We start from the raw sequence: 14,036 nt of genomic DNA, 5'->3' as shown, positions 1-14,036 counted from the left end.
TGTCATTTAAAACAATGCAGGGCAACCTATAAATTAAAATTCCCTTCCGAGGTGCACTAGGGATGGCACTGCTGGGTGTGCAGCCTGCCAAGCAGGAGCAGATGCCTGTGCTGGTGGAGAGTTTCTGACAGCTGCCTTTCCCACAGGTGGCATGAAGGAAATTGCCCTGCACACGAACCGGCAGTACCTGCGGGGGCTGGTGGGCTGCATCTCCCACCTCACGCTCTCAACTGACTACCACATCTCGCTGGTGGAGGATGCTGCCAGCGGGAAGAACATCAACACGTGTGGGACCAAGTGACAAGAGAGGAATCCCGGTGCTGAGGACCTGTCGTGTGCTTGTGTGTGTGGCTGAGTGAGAGCTGGCTGATGCAGTCCTCTGCAGCCTGACCACGTTTGCCATCTGGGAAGGTGATAAAGCCAAAGGGAAACACAAAAACAAACAAAAAAAAAGAACATTTTTCCCTTTCATTCCCTCTCCTTTCCTCTCCTCTCCTGTCCAAATGAAACCAAGCATTTTGTGTATGAACCGTGCCCTCTACCCCTTAAGTGTTTAGTGAACGCTAAAGGTTGTGCGTCAGTGCAAACTGCAAAGTGTGATGTTATGAGTAGCCCAATGACTGTGTTTTGTGGTCCTTAGGTTATCTTTTGTAGTATCAGAGAAAGCAATCTTGAAACACCTGCAATCATCCCACCCTGCAGTGATACGGTGACTGTGCTGTTCATGTACCATGGGGCAGCAAATTTCTGCATTCACATCTAGGTCCTGGAACAAGCAGTTCTCCTTACCACTCTCTGATTCAGCTAAATTGTGTTTCATCCTGTGCAACAGGATAACATTTACAATGACTGGTTTCAAAATGTTGTTGTTTGATGAGGAGGAAAGTTCTTACAAGTCTACTTTTTTATTGCAAACAACCAAAACAATGAACCAATTTTGTAGAAGTAATTTTATACTTGTCTATTTTTTTATAGCAGCAGCAGACCTGCTTACATGGCATCACTTTTAACATCTACATGTACTATACAATTAGCTCTTTGCACACTTTCCTAAAAATAGAAAAGTGACCTGTGGCTTAATGTCTGTATTATACAGTTTTAATGGGGATATTTGTGAGTTACGACCAGTTTTACATTTGACTCTTTTTGTTCTGTAAATTTTGACAGTTTAAAATTGTACATTATGAAGCTTTCCTGTCTTAAACAGATTAAAAGATTAGGAAAAAAAGAGCAAATACTTGCTACTGTGGTATTATAAAGTTTTGTTTTGTTTTGTTTTTGTTTGAGAAAAATGAGTAAAGGGATTGCAAGAGACCTTGGTAGGTCACAGTCCTCTTAAAATGTTATGTTTTCTAGGCACTGGACCAGCACTTGTGCAACCTTGATTGCCAAAATATAATTTAAGCAGGCGAACAGAGTGCTATTGAGACACTGAAAGAGTCATCCAGAATTTCATAACTTGGAGATTTTTCTTCCTTAATTCTCTACTCAAAGTGGATGAGGGAGACTTTGAAGGGGTGGGGGGGAGGAAGAGAGAGCAACCATGCAGCAGGGCACCCCTCAGCCTGCCATGTGCTTGTGGTGGGGGAACCACAAACTTTCTCAGGGGAACAGGCTCATCTGAATGCCTGTGAGCTGAAAGGACCTGATGTGGTGAAAATAATGGAGATGAGGAGGTTTCTGCTGCATTTTTACTGTGCTCAGAGTGCTCCTGGCCCCGAGAGCTCACACACATTCCCTAGATTCATCCCACCTACAGCAATTCTAGATAATGGCACAGGCAAATAGCTTCCAAGGGTACCTCACCTCCTGTCCTGCCTGCTAAAGGGACACCCTGATCTTTTAGGTGACAGATCTTGTTCTCCTTTTATAAGGTAGCAGTGGTCAAAAACAAATGCAGGCACTTACTAGAAACAGAAAGTAAAAGAAAAATACCTGGTGGTGCCATCATGAGGTGGGCACCTGTGCTCTGCCCCCTGTTCAAATGGTACTTCAGAAAAAAGTGTCTGTAGAAGACATGGGCAGCTTACAGAGGAGCTGGAGACACTCGTGGTTCTCCTTCCAGGAGAAGCAAAGTGTTGTTTGACTCGGGGAGCCCCATGGGGAAGGAGAAACCCTCTGTGGCCGGGAAAATGCAGGACAAAATACACCAGATCAAGGTGTGCCTTTGAAAGGAAAGTAGATGGAATTGGATGCCTTGGGATGTAAAAGGAAAATGAGTAGAGTTTGAAAAAGCATCAAAATCTTTGGAGGCTGAAGATTTTTCTGTCTGCTCAGTGTAGCCCTGTAGGAGTGGCTGGACACAGCCTGTGCTTGGGTCATGTCTGAGCCGTGGCTGCCTGAGAAGGAAAATTCACATCTTACGGACCTGACGGGTTTTCCAGACGCTGATGCTGTGTCCTGACCTGGCACAGAGTAGGGAGATTTGACTGGCTATACCCAGCCTGGCTGCTGATGGGGCTCTACCATGGTCCACAAACAGCGTCACCCTCTGCTCTGTCTTCCGTGCTTCGCCTTTCCCATCCTTTCGTTTCTGTCACAGGGTTTGGAGACCTGTTCCAAAACAAACATCTGGAGGGAGAGGTCTCTATTTTAAGATAATGTACTGCAGAATACCGGGCGCTTTGGTACAAGGCGGTACTTCTCCAAAACAAAAGCTGCTCCGTTGAAATGCCGGGTAGGGAGGGGGGTGGGTAGGAAATACCTCTGTTGTTGTGGAAAAAGAAGAGCAGCAAAAGTAAGCTCCCCAAATGCCTGTTTCCAACTCTGATTATCACCGCACGGGAATTCGGGGCTGCGACATCGCCCTGCAGAGATGTGCTGAGCACGAACAGCAGCGACGGGAGGTGGAGGGGTGAACAGCAAAGATGTTGAGCGGTTTAAATAATTTTTTTTTAAAAAAAGAGACTTTCTGCATCCTTTTAAAGATAATCTGAGATTATCACCTACGTCTCCACTCTTCCTGGTAAAGCTTGGGGATGGGTTTCCACTGTGGTTTCCACTCCAGGGAAACCTGAGCAGGAGACAGGTACCAGAAAATCGCATGTGGAGGCCACATGTGGAGGCTCTGCCCCTCCCGCTCGCTGCCACCCTCCCCAGTGATGCTGGCTCAGGGAAGGAGAAAGGAAAGGTGGACAGTGCATGGCCGAGTGATTAGTCATTTTCCCAGGAACTGGGCTGCATGTGCTGCTCGCTGTCTCCAGGAATGTTTATTAGTCACATTACTCATTGCTCGGGCTGACTCAGACGCCAGGCATGACCCCAGCGCTGAACAGGGTAAGTTCCTGCCGCTTTGCAGAGCCGTGTCTCCTGCTGCAGTTACCTGTGCACGCCAGCAGTGAAAGCAGCAGCCACAAGTGCTTGTACCTCTCTTTGCAATTTTCAGTCTCCTTCCTTAAACTGCAGTTCTTATTTTTCTTAGCAGTTTTCCACCTTATTCCCAAAATACGTAATATTCCACTCAGTAGGCTGAGCCCCTGCCTTTGATGCCAGCTTTGGCGGGCTGAGTCAGGCTTTGTGCTGAGCACTGGCTGCTGGCCAGAGCTGCTTCCTGCTTGCCCCTCACTCTGCCAGGGCAAAGTCTGTCTTGCTGCTCTTCACTGCTCCTTTATCTCCATCACTGGAACCAGCCACTGGGAATCAACAGTTAGGTTTAATCTGTTTTATCCTAAAGGAAAATAAGGAAAAAAGAAAAAGAAAGCAAGTCAAGGGGTTCTAAAGCCAGATGAGATTTAGCAATGCTCCCTATGGTCAGCGAATCCTTGCTCCACTGGTTTGTCCTGGCTCAGTTAGGAGTTCATTTCCATCCCAGTCCTCCTAGCCTGGCCCCAGGGAGCAAAAGTGTGAAGATGAGGAGGAGGGGGCTACCAGGGTTGGGAAGTTGCCCTTTCCCTGGTGGAGTATTGTACTGCAATAGCTGCCTGGTAGGTGTTACTGTTTTGTCAGCCAGGCTTTGTTTTTGAGAAAAAGTTTTCATTCTGATTACACAGCTAAGTAAACTGGGTGGGAAATATATTGTTCCAGCTCTGCATGTTCAGCTCCCTCCACGACAGCATCCCCCCACTGGTTTACCCAGGGAGAGCTGGGTACACCGCATCAGACAGATAGATCTTTTATCACCATTTTATTTCTTAGGTGGTGGTGTGGGGGGTGGGTGTCAGGTCCCTTTTCCCAACTGCCTCCCACTTCATTTTTGAATTGGTTTAAGTCATTGTGGGCACTCTGCTGGAGCAAGGGATGTTGTGCCCTTGATTCTGCACTTAGGCATTTCACTCATGAGTAACAGCCTGGTGCCAGCACCTGTGGTCAGTGCAGCTCTGCAAGGTCCTGGCTCTCTGTCCCTGTGGACAGGACTCGCTCATCTGTGAGTGTCCTCTTGTCAAACACCTTGTGATGGAGACTGCCTGGCAGTGCTGTGACCGACTGCCCTGATTTCTTTTGAATATCCATTCACTGTCACAGCATTTTTCTTTGTTCATTGTGCACTAAGACAAAGATGACATTGTTCCTCTTCCCCTGCTCTTTCTTTTCAAATCTTGCCTCAGTCTTTCTTTCTAGGAAAACAACCATGACAGTTCTTTCAACACTATCCCCACAGGCCATGTTTTCCAGCACTTTTTGTTACTGAGATGTACAGAGAAGCGTGGAAGAAATGGAGCTGCAGAGCACAGACACCCCATGTTCTGTCTCACATAACAGCAGTTTCCAACCTAATTTTTTGTTTTTCAGATCGTTAAATAGTTTCTAGTGGCAGTGTTGACAGCCTACATCATTGCTTTTTCTGAACGTGGCAGAATTTTCCTAAATTTTTCAGTCTTTTGAAAACATAGGAGGAGCAATATCTAATATTTTCTTTACCATTTCACTTGCTTCCATTTTTTTTCCCTCTACAGTTTTTCGTCTTGGTGTCAGCAAAGCAGAATTTAAACATGTAACCACCAATTTATCATCATGTTCAGGCAGCTTTAATTTGAACTGATTGTTCTTATCAAAACAAAAATTTCTTTTAATACCTAACAAATGATTCATACAAAGGGACTTAAAGTTCTATCTATGTGTTGAGAGAAACTTTCTGTGGTTGCAAATCCAGGGGAGTGGCTGTAATGCTGCAGCCAGTGCCATCCTGGGAGCAACCAGGACTGGCAGCACAGGGAGGGTCAAACAGAAGATAAAGATGTGTGCTTGAAACAGAAAACATGGATGGTTTGACTCCCTCTCTCCACCCTCACTGTAATGGTGACATATGGGACAGTTCATGGTCCCTGTAAAAAACCCTCCTGCTTTCATGCTGCTGCTGTTGTGCAAGTATCTCCATGATGTTTGTATCTCTGCCTGTTCCAGCTGCCCAGGAGCTGTGTTAAATATCCAGCCCAACTGGATTAGCCTCGTATTGCCAAGGATTGAATGAGCTATATCTGAACACTTGCAGTATCTTCAGAAGATCTTGCAAAGCCATCATCCTGTTTTAGATCTGAGACACAGATGACGGAGTGAGACCAGTCTGGAACTGTTCCCTGGTCGCTGCTCTGACCAGATCAGTAGCAGGGCTGGAGAGGGCAGCCGTGGGTTTCACTTTTGGAACAGTTAAGAATTTCCTCATTTCCACAGCTCTAAGTTTCAGTCTTTTCAGGGCGGTGCTCCTCAGTCCCACTAAAAGACCTTAACACACCTCCCCAGTGCTGAGGAGCTCCTATATCCTGCCTAGTTGCCATCACACCAAGCTGCACCAATCTGCTATCGTGAGACAAGGAACTGACTCTGACTTTCAAGGATGCCTCCTCCAAAGAGATGGAGAGAGCACAATGCCACCATGCCATGAGGGCCACACGTGATGTGCTGTAGCACCTGCGATTACGCATATTGCTAAATTCAGGTGTCATTCCCAAGGTGCTGTTGGTTAGATTAGCCACAAAATTCTTTGGTGGTCACTAAGACACCAAATGACAAAACATAAATGGCCTCAAACATAAGGCCCGTGTTACAACTACCATATTATTTATTATGGTATATTACTGGTGAACTCAATTCCACTAAAAAATGCAGAGAAAGTGTCCTGTGCCACCCAAACCAACCCTGCAGTGCACAGCCTGGGCCCCTTCATCCTGCCCTTGTGCCCTTCATGCTGGCACAGGGGATGTCCCCTGTGCAGTCTGTGCAGCTGATGTCTGCCCACCCTCAGCCCAGGCACGCAGGGGGATCAAATATCAACCCCCAGCTCTGTTACAGCCACGAGCCAAGGAGGACACGGGTAAGTGACCTGGACTTTTTCCTATCATTGCATCATATGGCAAGAACAGGAGGCCTTCAGTGGGCCTTGGACATGCTGGGGTCTGGTGTGCAGAGGAGAAGCCGCTCCGGGAGTATGTTACTACCCACTCTGCCTATCAGGAAGCCACGGCCGTGATTGCTAGATCCTGTGGTTATTTACTCTGGCACAAAATTCAAGTAAGTCTGTTTGTACTGGAGCACAAGCAGAATTTAACTCTTACTTAAAAAATAAATAGGAAAGCAAAAAATATGCAGACATATAAGAGTGTAAGAAAATATATTTATTAAATTTCATGGCAATACTATGGCAAAATTGTTAAACACATGCTAACTTTTAGACACCCAAGCAATACAACAGGAGTTACAACAAGCAAGCCAACTAGGTTTAAAATGTATGCAAAGTTGTATCTTAGTGTTAGTTTTAAATGTCAGTTGCCACACTGAAATATTATATCCCCAACATGATCCCATGCTTCCTTTTTTAAGCATGCATTTGTTTAACTGCTTAGCTGATAAATTTTCATATTGATACACTTTGTTGAATCAGTATTTTACTTGGCATGCTACCGCTTCATTAAAGTGCCTTGTGATGATTTTGCTGAAATTGTGAAAGAAGTAATTTTTCAATAACAGATTTGGAAGCTGGAAAATTTCATTATCATTCAGCAACAAAAATATGTTGAATGACTTATTAGATTTAGTATGTTATGAAGACTATTTTTTTCAGCTCAGTCTATTGATTTACTCTCAGAATTAACATCTACAGATGACTATATCAAACTCGCAAATAATATTTTCACTAGTATTAAACAAAAGTCCATTAAAATCTTCATAAAAACAGAACATAAAAAATATCTCTAAGCAAATTATTTATGCTGTAAAAAATATGGTATAAAAAGAGCTAAAAAAACATTGAACCTGTTCACAGTATATGTTTTAAAGTTACAGCATTATAGTACATTGTTGTGTGGTTTTTTTCAGGTGACCTGTATGATTCCACCAGTTCTGATGTTTTGTGTGCCACAACAGGCTCAAAGTTCAAATTACTGTTACCTTCAAGTAGGATTTCAGACATGAGTTGGTTCAGTTGTCTACTCTTTTTGTTATCCCCAGCTTTACAAACTTTTGACATGCTATCAAACGTAAAATGTTGTTCATCCAAAGCCATTTTTGAGCCACATTGGGAAAACACTGACAGAGTGATATTCAAGGATTCTTTTATTGTATTACTACTAAAGAGTGTGACCTTTCTATTTTACTTTGCCCTGCTTGAGCTGTTTATTTTTACATTTTTCTTAACCCAAGTAATGAAAATGAGAAAATTTCACATTTTGCTTTGTTTCTGGGTTAGTTTTACTCACTACCTTTTGTACAATGTGAGACCAAGTGAGTTGCAAAGGTATCGAGCCTTCTAGTGGAGGTTGTGCATACACCTCCACTGAAGCTTGCTTTCTGTCAAAATGCAGATTTAGGACTGTCCTAGAGATTTTGTTAGGTATCACATTGAAAAGCAAGGATTTAATCTGCTCTGGTGCACCACAAAGTGCACTGGACAGTGCTGTTGCAAGAAGAGGGTGAGACTGGAGAGGGATTAACCCCATCCTCTCAGGAAACACCCTGTGTGGGGATGACGAGCCCCTGGCCTCCAAAACCCAAAAGCCCTCTGGAGGTATCTTTTTTTCCACTTGTAAAAGCAGAAGGAACTAATAGATGTTTTTGTGGGGGAGAAGCATTGTCACACATCCTGGGACAACTTACAAAGTTTCAGAAATCCTGCCAGTGTCATCTGAGGTTTGTTTGCATAATATGCAAAAAAGAAACAAACACTGGCCTATCTTAGAAACATTGGGGAAAATCCAGAGTTATATAAATGGGGGAGGGGAAAGAAAACTGTGGTGGAAGAACCTCCTAATGAGATATTTAAGACAGTCTTAAACAGGGAGTTAAACACTCCAACATTTCTGAATCCTTGTCTAGTATTTGGGGTCTGGGACTGTGTTTCCAGGCTGGCTAAGGAAAAGGCAAGGGAAAAAAACAACAAATACTGTGAACTGCCAACAGCATCTTTGAGCATCAGCCATGCAGGGCACCACTTAATGCACAGCACCGCAAGTGTTGCAAAGTGTGTTGGGAGAAGCACAAGATGGCAGGTGCTTCCTCTAGACAAAACTGTCTCAGAAGGTATATATTCATGTACAGGACTCCAAAAAAAGTCACTTTGGCAACTGCAAGCCAACATCCTCTGCCATATAGGCACACGATGATGCAAGCACATGTGTGCATAAAGGGCTAGGACTTGGTGTTATAAAATATTAAATGTCATTTGCACTGAAGTCTTCATCAAAGTCTGGGCAGAACAGAAGATACTATTTACATGGGAAGCTTGTCATAGATTTATGGTACACAGAGCCTTGTTAGCAATCTCATTCTCTAAATGTTACATTTCTTTAATATATTTCAAATTCTTTTACTATATTTCTATCTACTTGTAGGGATACAAGTATTCTATTTACAAAGCGGTATTTATTTTTAAATAGAGCACACAATTTATCATTGCCTTTTCAGAGTGATGTCTAAACACCTTCTCTCCCCAGTACACCCAGTTGCTTTCATTTTTGCTCCTATTCATGTTCAACTGAGTGTCCTGGAGGATATGATCACAGGAAACACTGCAGCACTAAGCTTTACCCAACTAAACCTATCAACAGCAACAAAAAAGGTGGCTTGAAAATGGCTCTTCAGAGCAGCCTGAAGCTCGAGGTCAGCAGCAGTGTGCTGCTGCCACATTCCTAGCAAAGGAAAGTTCTGGTCCCCCACATAAACCAAAGATGAAGAAACACGGCACATCTGCCACTTGTGCCGTGACAAACAACACAGTGTCTGGCTCCCTTTGGAAATGGTTTACCCATTAAAGCAGCAACTAGAGAAAATAAAGAGAGCAAATGTCATTTATCAGGTTCTAGGTCTGCCTATACAGCCACTGCATAACAGGGGAGGTAATTCACTGCCTGCCTGTAATATTAGCTTACTATTTTGTTGATATATTAACTAGTAGTTCTGTGAGGTATATCACACGCAGATCTACCATCCCAAAACCTAAAACACAAACCTGAGATCCCAGATCTCATGCATGTCAGAGAAACAAAAAAAATTAATGTGTCAAATAGGAGAGTGCACAATGATACATTAAATGTGACTGATGTTTCACATATACAGTGAACAGTACAAAAATCCATTACAAAACTTAAATTGTCACATATGACAGGCATGGCTCAAAAATAAAAAGCAGCAGAACCAACGACTTTCTTCAGAAAGCAACTGCTTGGCATTAACACCCTACATCTCTGAACACTGATCCTGGAGGACTGAAGCACTGAGTTAGGCATGACAGTGACTTGGACACAATCCCTTCTGACCATATCCCTTCTGGAAGTTGTCGGGTTTTGCTTTTTGTTTGGTTCTTTGATTTTTTATTTTTTTTTAAAGCCGCACTTTCTACTCTTCTAAAAAATGAAGTAAAAAGCCAAAGGAAGTAAAAATAAATGTTCAATAAAGAATAAGAACTTTCACGAAATGATGGGAAGGAAATGCAGTTTAAACTTTAGGATTCCTAAGATATTTTCCAGAAAAAAAAATTCTCCGAAGAGGCTCATCAGGAAGCTAGAAGGCACTAGTACAAAGAATCTGATCCCCTCTGAAGCTTACAATTTTTATCAAAGTATTAAGAGGCTATGAAAGAGCACCATGCTTTGAAATGGTATTTGGTTCAAAGACATTCCGGAAGATGCTTCACTGGTTTAACATGGCACTTGGGCTCAGAAAGCAAGTCTGTACCCTTACAATCCTTGTCACTCATCCCTACTGCTCCATGCACCTAGGGGTGGCTGATCACATTAGCACACCACCTCTCCCTAAGCATCTGAATTCACTGCTGAACATCTGAGACAGGCGTTTGAAAGGCAGTATTGAACAGGCTCATAGGAAACCACAGAGGTGAAGCAGCTGAACTTTCAAGTGCTGGAATGACAACTGCTTACTGGCTCATCAGCATTAAGCAACAATGATGCTACAGATACTGCACAAGACTTTCTCTCCCACATCTGACCCACTCTTCTTTTATTGAAGCCATTGATGTGAACAAGACCTTTCTGACCTGCACCCTGAAAGTCAGAACACTGGGTATATAATCAAGAATTAAAAAATAAAATAAAATAAAAAGAGAGATGAATAATTAGGTAAGAGTTTATAACATCAAGGCAGAACATGCATTTGTGGAGCTTTTACTTACCTAATCACTAAGAAATGAAGCAATTAAAAATGCCGCTGTCTTTACTGAATAGGAGGAGCAGCACACTGGGAAACCTGAGTATGTGATGCTTATGTGTAAGTGATTCACCATGTGAACACTGAGAATGGCCCTAAACTGCTCCCTGTGAGCTCTGTGTGCTCTCTGCAGCTGCCCTGATTTCCAGTCTAAAAATTAAAAATTGCTAGTACTCTCAAACTGCATTGATTTTGTTTTTTTGCAATATACATATGTATACAGCCATATGAAAAGCTCAGTTATTCTTCATGGTCAGCTGTTCTGCTACAGAGGGTTTTTTTTTTCCACTTGAATCACCATACAATACCGAGTATACAAAGTGCTCCTTTGCACTGAGAAATCACCCTGTTAAAAAAACCCCAACCACTACCCATACCACTGTCCATGACATCACCTGCCTTCAGTTAAAAGCATATAGCAGCACAAGCTAAAATTCATCTCAGGAGATGAACACATTAAGCCAAATCTACACTGGTGAAAAGAAATACTCTAAAAAGGAATAATTATGAAAAACAGTTGTTACTATTGGGATTTAGCCTCCTCCCAGCTATCAACCACAAAGGGCTTAACTGCTTCCTTTCATGAGTTAGTTCAATGTTCTAAGTAACAGGGTATGACACTTCCCTTGTCCTGATGTCTGGTCACAAATGGCCCCCGGCTCTTCGCGCTGCCTGTCTTTTCACACACAGTCCTGCTAATTCAAAGACTCAACAGATGAATCCTATGAGCACTTTCTGTTTTTGCAGAGACACTCTGCACTGTGCCAGGCCTGCAGACTAATCTGTTTTTCACTTCACAGTTCACTCTTACAGGAGGCACACATAGGAAGTTGTTACCTATTATGAGAACTATTTAATGCTTTGCCTTTTTGTCAGCTCTGAAATACCTTTACACTTTCACTTTATGGAAATGGCAGAGACATGCCAGCCTCTGAAACGGAACAATCCATTGCTGTGATTAGGTTTAACCTTATGCTCTTGGTTTTATTTTCACACCCAGATCATGTGGTTTGGAGACCAAATGTCTGTCAAGATAAGTCATCCTCCCAGTCTATTCTCACACCTTTACAGCTAGCAGCCTAGCCAATTCAGTCTCGTTACCTGTTTTGTTTAGAAAACCATTCCCATGTCCTATTTATTAAAAAAACAACCAAAAAATGCAAAAAACAAACAAAACCAAACCCCAAACAATACACAAAGTAGTTAAGGAAATGGAAATTAAAAAAAATGGTTAGAACTTTATGGAGACCCTTTTGATCAAGCTCTTTCAACATCTGATGCCTCCCCACTGTTTAACAGCAAGAAACAAGTAAGTTTCTTGCGAGTTTCTCCTGTGAGCTAGTGAAATTCATATATGCCACAGACTGAAATTTACAGTGAAATGTTACAGTTACAGTTGTCTAGAGATGCACATGTGAAAACAAGCATTTTAAAAGATGATTGTTCTAAACACTCCTTTAAGCACACAAATCTACATCATATAAGATTTCTTTGCATCACATGTCTGGTAAAGGAGAGGTAGAATTAGTGGCACTAAAACCCCCCTGGGTTTCTGCCTGCCACTAGAGAAATCCTACCTTGTACTGCCAGGTAGGATTTGTATAAAAGGTCCTGTTGGGTAGACACATAAGATCACCTAAGGCAGCAGGTAATACAAAGCTAATACAACAAGAGCATCCAAAGAGCAATTTCTTCTCAAGGAGCTAGTCCTGTTACCTCTAATTTAATATGCCAAACTGCATCAGCAGCTAACGTGAGTAGACAGCGATTTCCCCTTGGTTTACATTACTGCATAGTGCAAAGACTGCTGAACACTGAGGGTGAATGGACTACTGTACCACTTCAAAGCAGGAGATCTGGAGCAGAAGCTATGAAATACAAAATGTATTAGTGCAATACATTAGGAAAGATTAACTCTTTAACCAAAAATTAGAAAAAATATAGAGCATTCTAAGTTTTTTTTTTAAAAAAAAGGAAGTTTTAAACTTTATGCAGTTCTTGTTGAGGTTTCAATCAGTGTTACACTTCTTTTCCCCAAGTTTGTACCCCTGAGTCAAGCACTTAATAAACATTGTACAGTAGGTACAGAAATTAGTGTCTAGTTAAAAAGCAACAGATTTGAATGGCCATTGCTTTGTACGTGTTAAACAGTGATAATAACCTTCCATACAGGAGAAGAAAAAAAAATAGCACTCTCATTTGTTCTTAGTTTATAACTAGGTAAAAGATTTCACCAGTTTCCCACCACATTGTTTCCATGTCTTAGGCTGAGATTTGCTATAAATTAAACCTTCAGTAAGGAAACCTGTTGGCGCTGCATCATTTGAGTCTGCATGATTGGGAACAACTACAACAAAGCAAAGCAATCTTTCCAAGTTATAAATTGCATGAGACCGTGTTAATCTTGGAGCACTATGTGAAGGTAGGCAGAGTTCTTCAACTATAATTATCAGGGGCTGTAAAATCAAAACCCCTTACATCCAATATATTTTACTAGAGTAATAACTAAATTGCTATAATTTTGGCCTCTTAGCCTCTATTACAATGGAATATTAACACTTTGACTAACTTAAACATGGTAACACTCAGCTCACTAGAACTTCTGCTGACTGTCTCCAAGAATAATTTATGCCTTTTGCACTTTCCTTCTTCCTTTCTTTACAACATCAGGAATAAAAGCTTATTCAGAAGGCAGGTTCACATGCAATAAGGACTTGCTGTTAATCATTTGGTTTGTTCTGAAAGAAGTGTGTGAAGGACCACCCTGTGTTAATGGGTTTAGGAGAGTCTTCATCATCTTTTGGGGGAAGCAGAAACTGTCGGGAATTAATTGAACATGGGCTCCCAAAAGATGCATTTTCATTGTTGCTTTCAGCTGATCCAGGAGAGTCTGGAGTGCCCATGTTCCAGGTATTTGTGTTTGCTTGAGGTCTATAACCTGCAGTTTTATCCAATTCTTCCTCCACAGGTGAATGACCCTCTATTTTCAGAGCACTGATAGACAGCTGCATTTGGGGCTTATAGCCTGCTGTAGTCACTATGTCTATTTCTGGTTCCCCATCTGGTTTAATTTGAGGCTGATACATTGACTGGATGTCAATGTAAACCACCTGAGATGACCCCCCAGGTTCATCTGTAGGGGGATTTGAGATCTCCTCTTCAATGATAGGGGGGCAGTAGGACACAACAACGTGGTTCTCCATTTCTGAGTCAGAGCCATCTTCAGGCACAGTGGTCTCTGCTGCTGGGGACATCATCTCTGTGTCTTCAATCTTCGGAGCTGCAGACTGTGTTTCCACCACTTCAACACTGTTGGGGGTGCACGGGTTCATTTCCAGTGTTTTAAGTGTCTTATTCCCCTGAAATGAGAAAAACAAAAAGGAAGAGACACTAAACTAAAAGACCTGGAAAACCTGAAAGCAACAACTTGCCCAGATTACAGCAGT

The 14,036-nt window shown here is 42.4% G+C and overlaps 2 protein-coding genes across 10 annotated transcripts in view; one reads left to right on the top strand and one right to left on the bottom strand.

Moving 5' to 3' along the window:
* Positions 1–1,235, top strand: part of EGFLAM (EGF like, fibronectin type III and laminin G domains) — a 73,405-nt gene extending 72,170 nt beyond the window's left edge. For both annotated transcript variants that reach the window (XM_023943885.2, XM_086867295.1), the window contains exon 23: positions 147–1,235. In XM_023943885.2, coding sequence (XP_023799653.2) covers positions 147–301 — 155 coding nt within the window. In that variant the 3' untranslated portion in view covers positions 302–1,235. The remainder of the gene's footprint in view (positions 1–146) is intronic.
* Positions 1,236–6,527: 5,292 nt separating this feature from the next.
* Positions 6,528–14,036, bottom strand: part of LIFR (LIF receptor subunit alpha) — an 87,179-nt gene continuing 79,670 nt past the window's right edge. For all 8 annotated transcript variants that reach the window (XM_086869303.1, XM_023943960.2, XM_086869300.1 and 5 more), the window contains one exon: positions 6,528–13,949. In XM_086869303.1, the coding sequence (XP_086725429.1) occupies positions 13,311–13,949 (639 nt within the window). In that variant the 3' untranslated portion in view covers positions 6,528–13,310. The remainder of the gene's footprint in view (positions 13,950–14,036) is intronic.

This window comes from Cyanistes caeruleus, chromosome Z, assembly GCF_971803275.1.
Source record: "Cyanistes caeruleus chromosome Z, bCyaCae1.hap1.1, whole genome shotgun sequence".
NCBI lineage: Eukaryota > Metazoa > Chordata > Aves > Passeriformes > Paridae > Cyanistes > Cyanistes caeruleus.
This window is presented reverse-complemented; position numbering and strand designations above follow the sequence as displayed.